General features: G+C 37.1%; 1 protein-coding gene across 1 annotated transcript in view; it reads right to left on the reverse strand.

Moving 5' to 3' along the window:
- Nucleotides 1-13903, reverse strand: part of dspb (desmoplakin b) — a 44651-nt gene extending 30748 nt beyond the window's left edge. Inside the window, exons 1-9 of the mRNA XM_062028137.1 lie at nucleotides 13557-13903; nucleotides 9517-9604; nucleotides 7122-7243; nucleotides 5053-5206; nucleotides 4807-4932; nucleotides 3026-3085; nucleotides 2781-2948; nucleotides 550-654; nucleotides 308-403 (exon numbers count right to left, since the gene is read on the reverse strand). Of these exons, the coding sequence (XP_061884121.1) occupies nucleotides 308-403; nucleotides 550-654; nucleotides 2781-2948; nucleotides 3026-3085; nucleotides 4807-4932; nucleotides 5053-5206; nucleotides 7122-7243; nucleotides 9517-9604; nucleotides 13557-13765 (1128 nt within the window). The 5' untranslated portion in view covers nucleotides 13766-13903. The remainder of the gene's footprint in view (nucleotides 1-307; nucleotides 404-549; nucleotides 655-2780; nucleotides 2949-3025; nucleotides 3086-4806; nucleotides 4933-5052; nucleotides 5207-7121; nucleotides 7244-9516; nucleotides 9605-13556) is intronic.
- Between the last annotated feature and the right edge of the window lie 1158 nt (nucleotides 13904-15061).

The following is a 15061-nucleotide window of genomic DNA, read 5'->3' on the forward strand; positions in this document are numbered from 1 at the left end:
ACTCTGTCACTTGCAAGTTGGGGTACTGTATTGATTATAAGAAAAATTACCACAATGACCACCTTTTACAGTTCATTGAGTCCATCCATAATCCAATATACACAATGAACAGTGGGATGACGTTGGAGTATCGGCGGGAAAAATACCATGCAAGCACGGGGACCACATGCAAACTCCGAAAATAAACCCCCTGATATGAGATCAGTTTCAGTCAATTATCATGAAGCAGTAGCTTAACCACTGATGCTTGCCAATGTATTGTTATCCTTGTGTTTAAGATTTAAAAGGTATGGATTTGTCAAGTTACCTGGTTGTATGCTGCATTCTCCTTCAGGTGCACATCCATACACTTGGTAATTTGAAGGAGCCAACTCCACTGAGTCTGCAGTGTGTCCCTATAGGCCTTGAGAGCAAAATGCCAATGGAAGAAGTCATAATACGGAGGGTGTTAAAAAAAATATGATCTAAAAAAATGAACACTGGTAACACAGATGTAAAGAGCAAGCAGGTGATGCAGTATGTCGCGCCAATTCATCACACAGCACAAACCTCTATCTTGTCTGAAGCTGGGTGGTTGTTCTTCAGGAGGGTATCCACCCTGACTTTCAGTTTATTCAAGTGCTTCTCTTTCTCCTCCAGGGCGCTCATCAGTTTCTGTTGTTTACAAAGAAGTTAAGAGTAGAGTTGAAGAACTGCATGACTGATTGCAGCTGCCAAAAATTAATGCAAATACATTAGCCCCTAATCCAGGCCTGGGCAATTATTTTGACTCGGGGGGCCAGATTTAGAGAAAAAAATGTGTCTGGGGATCTATTTTTGGAAACACTAATACAAAACCTCACAATAATGTCTGATTGAGTGCTAAAAACGTTCTGACAGACCGCCTTAAAATTTTTTTACTGAATGAGACACCCAGAATGTACATGAAAATAAAGAATGTGTGATTTACAATATGAACGATAAAACACTGAATATTGCCAACATATGAACGTCACACGCCCTCTCGATCGAAATATTTTACAATCAAGCGAAACGCAACAAACACAGTGAAATATGAACGCCAAGGTAAAAAAAAACAAAAAAACACCTACAATCTGATATATATGATATATCACTAAGCTTTAGAACTGTGTCCCTGACACCCGCATTTTAGGCTGGCCGCTCTGGAAACACTCTGGAAACGCTCCCCACCCACACTGCTTGGTTTTATGAATGTATTCCTCTGATAGAGCTGAAGAAGCATTAGAAAAAACTGCAATATTTGCTGTGATTTAGATTACCATAGTAACTAGTATATCATGCAAAAGCGCAGATTACAACCATTGAAATACTTTGTATAGTTCAAGACTTAAGTTCATTTGAAAACATCACTGCACATCATAATGGCAGCTACAGTTTCCATCTTAAAGATCTAAAAAAATTATTTGGGAATGTCCGGCAGGCCAGATTGAAAATCTTCACGGGCCGCATGCCCCCGGGCCTAATTTGCCCTGGTCTGCCCTACTCTTTCAACATTTACAAGAAGTTCCACTACCAATAACTTATTTACTAAGAATGTATTTATCAGGTAAACATATGTTTGGTAATCTGTGTGGTTCACAATTAAACAATATATTCAGATTAGGGCAATCACCCACCTTGCTAGTAATCACTTTTAAATGTAAAGTTTTCATTTAAAATAGAAACAGTTTGAAAGTTTAGGATGAAGGGAAAAAACGTATCTGTGTAAACGCATCAAAATTATATCATAAATGAAGGCAGGCTCATTAACCTCTTAAGGCCCAAGCTGTTTACATGCTTTTTTTTTCTCTCTTTGCTAATTGGGTTTATTGGACCCTAATTAGAACAAAAACTAAGGATCATCTTTTTATATGATGTACTTAGTCCATAAGTAACAAACGTGTACTTCATGTTTAGTGACATGCTAATTCTTATTTTTACCCTTTTTTTTTCCAAATTCCATTGTATGTTGTACTCTTCTGACACCACCAGATAGCAGTATAAGTGTCCACATAAGGGCCATAAGACCCCAATCCAGTAGTGTACACAATTTTGGAAATAAGAGCTAAAAGGTGCTGTCCACGCATGTGGCCAACTAAGCCTTTATAGGTTAAGAATGGGACAGACTTTGCCACCATGCCCTTTTTGGCTGTGTGAAAATCCTGAAACATTTGTGTAAGCTATTGAAACCCATGAAAAAAAGATAACACTTTAAATTTGAAAAGGCTGTATCCATTCAAGCCACACTAATAACTACAATTATGCCTTTGAGGTGAAGTGCCAGCGTGTGTTATAGCAGCTCCACACCCTCCAAATATAGGGTAAGGTAAAATTTTCCTTTTTCTGTATTATGATCGATATCTTTTAAAGTTTGCAATATCAATTCACAAAGCATAATATCGATAACAAAATACCCAGCCCAGTAAGTTGAGTTGCAGCTTAAATACACTTCCCATTTCTCTTTAATTGTTGTTGCTCGCTGGCCACAAAGTAAGCTATAAAACTAATACTGTAAGTCAACAGGAGCTGTGGTTGTTCAGTGAGTTGACTTGCTGGAAAAAAAAACAACTGCCCCTTGCTTTTTGGCAGGGAACTGCACATCACATGCTAAAACCCAGACAGAGAGCTATAAAAATATCAAGACAGTGTCTGAGGTGTGACAACGCAGAAGCACAGTCCAAGCTTTACCGAGAACAGAATATCGATGAATTATGTACAGCATATATGTGACATTGAATATTTAACAACACAGCAACATAATATGATGTAAGTATACTAACTGAATAGCTCTCTTGCTTCTTGGGGATGTATTGGTCAATATTCTTTTCCCCCCAATCAAATATGAGCTCCTCTTCCTCCTTGTCATTGACCCACATAATTTCTTTTGACATGTCCTGAATGATCTGCTGGAGGTCTTCCAGCTGCTGCAGCCGACCGAATGACTTTTTCTGGAAAGGTAGAAGCAAGAAGATCATCACTTTTCTAAAATGTACACTTATGTTGTTAAAAATTGCATTCATTTTACCTGTAGACTGTCCCATTCTTGCTCCAAAGCATGAAGATTCCCCTTGTCTCCTTTTTTAACCTAATGAATGATATAAAAATTGAGCATTTAAGAAGTGTTTACAAAAACGTGTTTTTTTGTTTTTGTTTGTTTTTCTCATGAAATCCAATAAATAACCATTCAAAAAGCGCCATTTTTGAAAATAATTTACATTGTTTGACTTGAACATTAACCAAATATTAGTGATATTGATATTATACGTGGTAACACAGACAAACTATTTATAGCGGCGACGTGTGTCCCTAAGCAGCAGACCCATCATAGAGTGGTCTGCTGCTTCTTCGCTTCCCTGCTCCCTGTAAGTTTATTGTAGATCATAAATCATGCCTCTCACCTGGAAAGTAGATAGCTGAGGATGTAATCTGACAAGTTGGTACACTTTGACAGCCATTTAGGGACCCAGAACTGGCGAAAACGACACGAAAGACGCTTGATGCCCCACCACACCTCGAGGATATTGAGACATTCTTCATCTAAATGGGAATATATGAATATCCCAGCAGTCGGCATCCTACTGACAGCAGACTTTATACAGTAAGTGATGTTTTATTATGTTTGTTGGCTCTCATGAAGTCTGCAGTAGGGATGTCCGATAATGGCTTTTTGCCGATATCCGATATTCCGATATTGTCCAACTCTTTAATTACCGATACCGATATCAACCGATATATGCAGTCGTGGAATTAACACATTATTATGCCTAATTTGGACAACCATGTATGGTGAAGATAAGGTACTTTTTAAAAATAATAATAAAATAAGATAACTAAATTAAAAACATTTTCTTGAATAAAAAAGAAAGTAAAACAATATAAAAACAGTTACATAGAAACTAGTAATTAAAGAAAATGAGTAAAATTATCTGTTAAAGGTTAGTACTATTAGTGGACCAGCAGCACGCACAATCATGTGTGCTTACAGACTGTATCCCTTGTAGACTGTATTGATATATATTGATATATAATGTAGGAACCAGAATATTGATAACAGAAAGAAATGGGGGGAGGGAGGTTTTTTGAGTTGGTGCACTAATTGTAAGTGTATCATGTGTTTTTTATGTTGATTTAATAAAAAAAAACAAAAAAAAAACAAAAAACAACAACAAAAAAAACGATACAGATAATAAAAAAACCGATACCGATAATTCCCGATATTACATTTTAACGCATTTATCGGCCGATAATATCGGCAGGCCGATATTATCGGACATCCCTACTATGCAGTGAGTAATAATCAGTGATGGGGAAAAAAGGCAAACGTTGTGATGCGTTTTTTAAATTATTATGCTTAAAATTATCAAAATACGTAAATAATATATGTTATTATAAATATGCTCATAACTACATTACATATATACTTACTTCATGTATATAAACCCCCAATGTAGGTGTTTGGATGTTTTTTTAAGGGTTGTATATGCAGAATTGAACGGCTCCGTGTGAGCTGACTTTTGATCGCACGTATTTAATATTTAGAATGCATTAAAAAAAAAACATTATAGTCATGTCTCAAATAATAATTGTAAACGATAGGCAAAATTTTACAAACATTTTTACAAAAACTTTTTTGTTTTTGTTTGTTTTTTTGGAATCCAAACTCGTTGCAAAATGATGATTGATCATGTAAGGAATTTTGAATGACACTAAAAGTGATCAATAATCGTGTTGTTGATCACCCCAATACATTTCTCATAAGCAAGGTTTCATGTAGTAACGATAATGCGATAAGATGTTTTAACCCACCAGGTCATTCCTGGCTCGTTCCACTTCAGGGCTGTTCTGGATGGAGTTGTGAAACCTCTGGTGACTGATTAAATGCTTCTCTATACCTTCAGGATCCTCTCCCCAGGAAGCAGTTCCAATCAGATGCTGAGAAAACAAGTCATTGTATGATCATACATGTTTGCAAAACTTAATCGGTCACTTTTACAAAACCCTGTGACCTGCCGAACCAAGACATATTTCTATCACTCTCTCTCAGTGACTTACCTTTTGCTGCGTAATCCAGGCCACTGCATCGTGAAAGCTGCGACCCGGTTCTTCCCATGAACCAGAGCCTCCTTTAGCACTCCTCCTCCTCCTCTGCATGGAGCCAGTCATGGCCAAGTGGACCCCTTTCAACTGGTCGTTACAAACCTCCCAACTTAATAGTAGTCAAAATGGATTGGGATGGAGAGACAGACAACACATGCATCATCTCCCTGGAAAAGTCTAGTATCATCCTTACATCTTACTTAATCAAAATCGGAATCCTTAGTTCAACTTTGGGACACATGTGGTGTGTCTGGCCAGTAATTTTTGGTATAAAAACAAACTTGGCATTGTAGAAAAAGATGCCTTTACATTGAAACAAGTATCTGTATTGTAAAATAGTACATTTAAAAAATAAAACAGATATAAAAAAAAAACCAACACAATATTTTATGTGGATTTTTGTATATATGATTTTTAATACCAATCTTCACATTTGTTTTTTTTTAGGTAGTATGCATTTTTTTATTTTCAACGTTATGTTTTTTCCAGTTTCCACTTACTGGCACAGTTTTTACATGCAGCCTGTAGAGCGAGAACTCGCTTCCACTTCCTTGCACCGGTCGCCTAGGGGTGGGGGTCCCCACATCTGCGGTCCCCTCAAAGGTTTCTCATTGTCATCCCATTGGGTTGAGTTTTTTTCTTGCCCTGATGTGGGATCTGAGCCGAGGATGTCATTGTGGCTTGTGCAGCCCTTTGAGACACTCGTGATTTAGGGCTATATAAGTAAACATTGATTGATTGATTCCTGGTTTTCAGAAGAGTTTCAACTATAGATAATATAGATGCCACTTTGAACATAATTTTAATGAGTGGGACTAGGTGTGTACCGTATTTTCCGGACTATAAGGCGCACTTAAAATCTGGTGTAATGATAAGTGTGGGCAGTAGATGGCAGTCAAACATAAGAGCTAAGTCAGAATCAGAATAGTTTTTATTGCAATTGTTTGAGAACGGTGTAGCCTGCACTATGATGGGTCTCAAGTAAACAACACCAACATTTTAAATGTTCCATTGAAAATATAGAACTTACACACGGCGCTCAAAAATCTATCAAAATGTTTTCATACGACTTTGGTAAGCTATGAAGCCGCACCGCTTGAAGGATTGTCGGCGCATTAAACATACAAGTATTATTATGGTGTGTGTATAAGGTAGGACATATTATCTGGCATTTTGTTTCGCAATATTATGCAAAAGCAACTTTTCTTACCTTCTGGTACCTGCTCATCTGTATTTGGGATCTACGTAAATCCTGACAAATTGCGCGTGTCTTCTACAGTTATGCCATTCAATATAACAGCCTGGTATGGGTCACTCAGCACCATTCACCGGAACACACTCAATAAGATCTTAAAGCATAGCAGTAAAATTATTCGACAGGAACAGGAACCACTCTCACACATCTACAACAGAAGAGTCAGATCTGAAGATATGCAATTAGCCACTGACACGACTCATACACTCTACACTACAGCCCATTGCCCTTAGGTTGCAGGTATAGGTCACCTTTATTCAGAACTAAGAGAGCAATGACCACCTAAATCAGACTCAAGTATAGTAATTAATGATTAGCAGTTTAGTTTTTTTGTGGATTAATTGTACATTTGTTGTATTATTAACTCATGTTTTTTTAGCAATATAGAAATTATTGATATTTTAGCTTCCAACAGATTATGTTGTGTATTTTTGTTTTATCAGTATCAAATAAAAACCTATGACACTTAAAAAGAAAAAAATAAGAGTGTAAAAAAAATCTGAAGCTTGGCATTGAGAAATATATAATACAAACAAGATCTCCAAAAATATTGTGTTAGTTTGTTTTTATGTCTGTGTTTTACAGTCAACTTATTCTAATACCAATACTGGTTTCAGTGTCAATACAACTTGTTCTACAATTGCAAGGTTTTTCTTACAATACCAAACTTACTGGCAATTAATATACTTAATTTGTTCGAACATATATGAATATAAACATGTTTCACAAACAACAAACTAAATTATAAAGAATGAAAATTAAAGGCTACCTTTTGACAACATTGTCATTCGGCTGTCCCATCTGTCTCAGGTCCATGGCATAGTTCTTTAGATGATCAATAGTGCCTTTGGCCCTCAACATGTAGCGCTCTGCATCAGCTGTAGAATCACCCTGAAATACATTAACACATATTTCATGACAGTATTGGCGAGAAACAATCCCCCTTTATTTATTTTCAATCGTTTATCCAGTTCAGGGTTAAGAATGGGCTAAATTCCCATGGGATCACAGGACACATAAGCAAAAAACCATTCACACAATTTTGAGTATCCAATTAATTGAATGTATGTCTTTTGGACTGTGAAAGACAAACAGAGCATCCCGAGTAAACAGAGTGGCTGTAGGTGTGTAGTCCTTTAAGGAAAACTGCACTTTTTTTTGGAATTTTGCCTATCGTTCACAATCATTATGAAAGACATGACAACGGCTGTATTTATTTTTTTGTAAATAAAAGTCTGCTTACAATGGAGCCAATGGGAGGTCCTCTATTCAGCCCATAAAATCCAATTAATAACCATCCAAAAACCATCAACAATACTCCATTTACATTTCGTGACTTAAATATTAACTAAGTATTAGGTTATTGTAAGCGTTATTAAGCGTTAACGCAGATTAACTATTTATAGCGGCGCTGTGAACACGAGCTTGTGTAAAAATATTGTCAAAATCGACTAGTGAGCTGCTTCCTTGCCTCGTTGCTTGTGAAAGTTTATTTTGGACCATAAATCATACCTCTCACCTGGATAGTAGAAGGATGAGGACATAGTCCGACAAGTTGGTACACTTTGAAAGCCAATTTAGGCCCGGAAATGACGAGAACGATACAAAAAGACATTTGGTTCCACTCTCCTTTTCTTCACGAGGATTAAGAGTCATTATTTATTTAAACGGGACTATAACAAGATTATTTCAGTCGGCATCTAATGACAGCAGACATTGTATAGTAAGTGATGCTTTATTATGTTCATTGGCTCTCTTGAAGTCTGCAGTGAGTAGTAATCAATGACGTTGTGATGTGTTTTTGAAATTAATGCCTCGTCTATGCTTAAAATGAGAAAAATATGTATATATCAAATGTTATTATAAATGTGCCTGTTATTACATTACATATATATTTACAGCATGTTTAGAAAACCTTAATGCAGTTGTTAGAATGTTTTCAAGGGTTTTACAGGCAGAATAGAGCGACAACCATAGGCTCCATTGTAAACAGACTTTTGTTCTAATTTATTTACTATTTAGAATGCATTAAAAAAGAAAAACTAATGTGTTCTTGTCTTACATAAGGACTATGAGCGATGGGCAAAATTCCCCAAAGTGAAGCTCCCCTTTAAGATTAAATAAGGCTGTAAGCCAAACGTACGTGCTAATCACTTGCTGCCCTGCCCTTTGTTAACTCTTGGAAGGACGTCATGCCTTCAAAAGGCCTATAGACTATTTCCATTGGCTTCCCTTGATTTGTCTTCATATTATATCCATTGGATATTAAAGTGGATAATAACACCAATTCAATACAAAAAACATTGCAAAAAAGTTTGATGTGTTAATTCACTATGTCAAAATAAAACAATAACCACACAGTCACACATGGGGACAAACAAACAAAGCAATCCTAGTAGTTAGACTAGAGTGTCTGCCCTGAGATCGGTAGGTTGTGAGTTCAAACCGAGTCATACCAGAGACTATAAAAATGGGATCCATTACCTCCCTGCTTGGCACTCAGCATCAAGAGTTGGAATTGGGGGTTAAATCACCAAAAAAAAATATTCCCGGGCGCGGCCACCTCTGCTGCTCAGTGCTCCCCTCACCTCCCAGAGGATGATCAAGGGTGATGGGTCAAATACAGAGAATAATTTCGCCACACCTAGTGTGTGTGTGACAATCATTGGTACTTTAACTTAAACTTTTATAATAGACTGTTTAAAGCTACAGTATATATACTATATATATATATATATATATATATATATATATATATATATATATATATATATATATATATATATATATATATATATATATATATATATATATATATATATATATATATATATATATATATATATATATATATATATATATATACTACACAAAAGTGAGCAAAACGTGAAAAATATGTTTATTCCCCTGTTGTAGTATTAAACTACACCAATTGGTGCCGCTGTTTCTTCACATAATATACTAGGCGACATTATGTCCTTTTCAGCCTGACTAGTATTACAAACTGCCGCTGCCAGTGCTTACTCATATTACAAGAAACCTTTCTTTTTGTGTCAATAGCCTTTTTTGTAAAAAAAAAACAAAACAACTGCTTTGAACACTACCCTTTTTGTGTACTGCTTGAGAAGAGAGTCAAAGAGAGACAAGAATCAATATTGACTCACAGACTGTAGAGCAATTTCAGCTCTCCTTAAGTCCTCCTGGCACTGGGCTTGAAGGGACGCTGTTCTTTGGTGGATATCATTGATGCCACTGTGGAGAGCAGAACAAAATGCAGATACATTGATCATTGAAGGAATTAATAATACACAGATACTATATTAATAAACTTGAACATTTTTAATTAGATCCAACTCAGTAGCTGTATCAAAACTATTTTTTACAAACATAAAGCTGCTCACTCATGATATGTAATAATATTGCGTTGGTGCACAGAACAACACTGCAAAATACACCCACATTCCGGATAGTTAAATTCATCTGACACTGACAGTTTTAATACAACTACAGTATTTCATTGACTCTCAATATATTGCAAAAGTAGTCATAATATTGTGGCAGGTCAATGTGTTTTAATTACCGTAATTTCCGGACTATAAGCCGCTACTTTTCCCCCTCGTTCTGGTCCCTGCGGCTTATACAAGGGTGCGGCCTTTTTACGTCCTGTTCTTCTCCGACACCGACGAAGAGGATTTCGGTGGTTTTAGTACGCAGGAGGAAGACGATGACACAATGATTAAAGACTGACTTTTCATATACCGGTAGGCTGGTTATTTTGATAACGTACAGGCGAGCACTTTGTATTACTTTGCACCGTTGTATTATTTGTACTCTGCATGAATGCTGTTCGCCATGTCAAAGATGTGAAAGTTTGATTGAATGATTGAAAGATTTATTGTTAATAAATGGGACGCTTTGCGTTCCCAAACAGTCATCTCTGTCCCGACAATCCCCTCCGTGGCAGCAGGAACCCCTATATACTACGGTAATTACACATCAAAACCCTGCGGCTTATAGTCGGGTGCGGCTTATATATGGAGCAATCTGTATTTTCCCCTAAATTTAGCTGGTGCGGCTTATAGTCAGGTGCGGCTTATAGTCCGGAAATTACGGTAGTAGTGTACATATAAGTGTTGTGCAACAGATCTGTGTTCTGGTATCCCATTAATCTAACATTCAGGAGTTTGCTTAAACGATATATTCAAAATGAATTGGCTATAATCTCACATACCATATTTTCCGGACTCTAAGGCGCACCTAAAATCCTTTTTTTTCCTCAAAACTCAACAGTGCGCGTAATGTAAGGAATACGTTTGGTTGAGCTTACCGACCTCGGAAGCTATTTTATTTGGTAAATGGTGTAATGATAAGTGTGACCAGTAGATGGTAGTCACACATAAGAGATAGGTGTAGACTGTAATATGATGGCAATATGACTCAAGTAAACAACACCAACATTTTCAATGTTCCATTGAAAATATAGAACATTACACACGGCGCTCAAAAATCTATCAAAATGTTTTCGTACGACTTTGGTAAGCTATGAAGCCACACCACTTGAAGGATTGTCGGCGCATTAAATATACAAGCATTATTATGGTGTGTGTATACGGTAAGACATATTATCTGGCGTTTTGTTTTGCAATATTATGCAAAAGCAACTTTTCTTACCTTCTGGTACCTGCTGATCTGTATTTGGGATCTGTATAAGTCCTGAAAAATTGCGCGCGTCCAGTCAATAAGCATCTTCTTTTTCTCTATCTTCTTGTTATGGAAAATTCATCCTCTGCTGTTGCCATTTCTAATATAAAGTAGTCTAAAGTTCTTATTTATATCTGTCAGTAAACTTGCCATGAAAGCGCTAAAACATACCGGTGTAGTGAGTTTACATTATTCACCCAAGGAACTTTAGTTATTAGAGTTCCGGTCGGACAGTTTTTCACGGGACACATTTCCGGTGTTGTTGTTTCCGGATGAGGAGATGGTGCTCCGTTGTTGATTTATGTAAAGTCTGAATGTCATTAAAACAGTTAGCTCCATCTTTTGACACTTCTTCCACTCCCGCCCTTGCACGCTACATCGCTACAATAAAGATGACGGAGAAAAGACGCTGCCGAAGGTGAGCCGTGTAAATAAGACCGCCCACAAAACGGCGCATCCTGACGCGACTGTCAGAAAGCGGCTTGAAGATGATCTGTAAAACATAATCCATGCAACATTTTGACCAAATAACCACCATTACATGTTATGTAGACCACAAAGAAGTGTTTTACATTTAGAAAGAAAAAAAAAGACTCCTTTAATGCGCCCTATAATCCGGTGCGCCTAATATATGAAAAAAGATTTTTAAAAATAGACCATTCATCGGCAGTGCGCCTTATAATCCGGTGCGCCCTATGGTCCGGAAAATACTGTAATTATATGTTAAATGTTCATCAATATGGATTGACCATTTTTAAATAAACTCAATGTAGTTTTTTTTTCTGCATCTACAAGACTTACATGGATGAACTTGGTATCAAAGTAAAGGGGGATGTTAATTCTTACTGTACTATTACAATGTAGATATCTATACTACTGTGTAAGTGTAAATGCAGCTTTTTCAAAGGGCTTTAGAGGTAGAAAAATGATACTTGACAGTTTAACTAAGTGTTAGTTATCAAGGTAGGCCAAGTTTGTTGCATTACTCTTTGATTTTTATGAAATTATTCATAAACTATGCACATTGGTCTCAGAATGTACATATGGTTTCTACTTTAGCCTGTGGTTTGAATTTTCTCCTCTGGTTTTCCACAATACCCCAAAAATGTAACTTTTGGCGATATACTTTTGATTATGGTGACATGTGTTTGTTGACATTGAGCAATTATCTCAGCATCAACGCAACCGCCCTTCAGTGCTGGGGTTAATAATCATGTTAGTCCTAAAACGTATGTCTAATACTTTAATATTTAGAGCCTGTGGCAAAGTGGCAAAAAAAAAATCCTGCCTAATAAACTCGATATAAAGTTCCTGTATGTGTTGTTGATACAAAATCAATAGTCTAACATAATTTTCAACCCAAGAGAGAAAAGTGTCAGGTTGTCAAACTACAGTAGTGTTTCCACTAATCATTTTAGCTTCAACAAATGAGGTATTAGTCACTGAAGTCAGTGAAGGAAAACAAATCATGTCAGCACATTAGAGGAAAGAAATGCACAGTTTGCATCCATATAACAACAATGGCAATGCTTTTCAATTTGCATATTTATATGGGGAAGATATGGTTTGAATCAAAATTGTACTTTCAATATGGGATTCCTTTGGAACTGTGTGTGTCTGAAAGTACTTCACTTTTGTAAAATTCACTCTGTGCCCTATTTTTGTGCCATTGTGTGCATCATCCGTTCCATCCTTACCCTTTCCAACCTTTGTAACTGAGCTACTGTGTGGAACAATTTCCCTTGTGGATCAATACAGTTTGTCTAAGTCTAAGTCTAAGTCTAAGTCTAAGTCTATTTTATACCTGTTTACATGTCCATAGAATGAGATAAGAATTTGAAAGGGGACATTTGTGTTACATGTGTTCTGGTTATGCAAAACAAACTTTTCTTACCTATTGGTACCTGTTTTTGTGTATTTGGAATTTGCATAAGTCCCGAAAATTTGAAATCAAACAATCTTCCCTTCTTTTATACTTCCTCCAAACGAGCCGTTTGGAATTCACCCAATTTGTAAAATATTTTAAATTGCAGACATTAGCTGATATCTCCATATATTGAAAAGTTTTACTCGAAGAGCTTTGCATGAGTCCGCCATTACAGTCGCTGTAGTCGATAAGTTCCTTCCTTTTCTCTATCCTCTTGTTGTGGGGCGGACTGGCTCGTACATGCACATGCATCCTCCATTGTTATCATTTCTAATACAAAGTAGCGTATAGTTATGCAGTAATTAATTTATATCTGTCAGTAGACTTGGAAGCACTAACAATTACAACATGGATGACTGGCAGAAGACGCAGTCAAAGTGGAGGCATGTAAATAAGACCGCCCCTAAAACGCGCATCCTGAAGAGACAGTCAGAAAGCAGCTCGGAGATGGTCTGTAAAACATAACCTATGCAAAGTTTTGACCAAAGAAACATTGTTACATGCTTTTTTTTCAGCGGCATTTAACACTCGGTGGCCCATTATAGATGGCTAAAAGTATAAGTTATTCAAACATACCTCAGTCCGCCTTTAATTGCACCTTCCATTCTTCCTGAGTCTAACGGCAGTCCTCCGACTGAAGACTTGGAAAAGGTGTTGTATCTCTCCATGGAGTGGTATCCATTACCACCTCCGTGCACGAACTCGCTCCGGGAGTAGCGGATGGACCCGCCGGCGGTCAGGTCGCCTTTTTGAGTCAGTGTGTTCTGGGAATCGTACTGACTCATTCTGGTGAGCCGGTCGAGGCCTTGGGACGATACACTGGGAAACGACAGGACCAGAGGCCATGCAGGTCACTTCCTTTGCTGCCAGCTGTCAGCTCATGTTCCCAGGAGCAGACTGCACCCAAGCTCTGGGAGGCTCGTTTTTTTGGAGCCTGCAGTAGCCACACCTTCTACTCGACCTGCACAGCCAATACAAAAAAAAATCTCCCTTTCCCCTGAGAGCCACTCCTAAGCCTGCTGGGGGCAGAAATGTTTTCCTTTTTGTTTTGTTTTTCATAATACTATATTTAAAATTTGCTCTGGCAGTGTACGACGGCTTTGTATATGGTAGGCTCTGATATGAGTATTGGAAGGGGGACGCCCTTGACTGTAACTTTACGATGTGGCATTCAATTTCCATGAAATTTGGGATACACTTTAAGGTGACTGACAAGCACATGTTTGCCAAATTTGAGCAAGATTGGTTGGAAAACATGGCCGCCATCAAGTGGTATTGCAAAATAAATAAATAAATTCCTGCCGATATCGTGTCTGATCAATAATGTATTGGCCAATACTCTAGGGCAGTAGCCATACCACCATTGAGTGACAAACAATCACTTTGTTTACATTTTGTAGAAGAGAAAATTAATTACTTTTTTCTACAGGATTTTTTCGATTAAGGTTTTTCTTATTTTTGCTTTCTCCAAAATCATTCGAGATGAACTATAATGCTTTAAACGGGGTTACCTCCATTTTAGAGTGCCTCAACTCAGTGTTTTAAGATAAGAGCTGGCTCTCGGCTTATTGTTATGCTTTCATTTCCAAGCAAAAAATTTGGGATACATGCATCCCCACCATTAGCTAGCTTAGTAAATGCTACAGTGAACTCGAAATGGGATTTATGGCTCTCTGAAAGGATCCGGATCTTGAAGAGCCATTCCGTTTAAAAGACTGGCTCGTTGTTATACAGTATTTCGGTTTTAGAATATTTTCGGAATTTACTCGTTTTTATGAAGGAAATAATCACTGGCAGAGGTTAGGCAATAATTCACTGGAATTCTGAAATTCAGATTTTCATCAATGTATATTCTATTTGTGGGAAATATTGTAAAATATGGTAACACTTTAGTATGGGGAACATATTCCCCATTAATGAGTTGCTTATTAACATACAAATTAGTAACATATTGGCTCTTAATTAGTCATTATTAGGTACTTATTAATGCCTTATTCTGCATGGCCTTATTATACAACCAGTAAGCCATTAACTAAGACTCTTCCCTCAATAACCTCAGAATTATTGCTTATTAGTAACCC

The sequence above is a fragment of the Entelurus aequoreus genome, linkage group LG19, assembly GCF_033978785.1.
Source record: "Entelurus aequoreus isolate RoL-2023_Sb linkage group LG19, RoL_Eaeq_v1.1, whole genome shotgun sequence".
NCBI lineage: Eukaryota > Metazoa > Chordata > Actinopteri > Syngnathiformes > Syngnathidae > Entelurus > Entelurus aequoreus.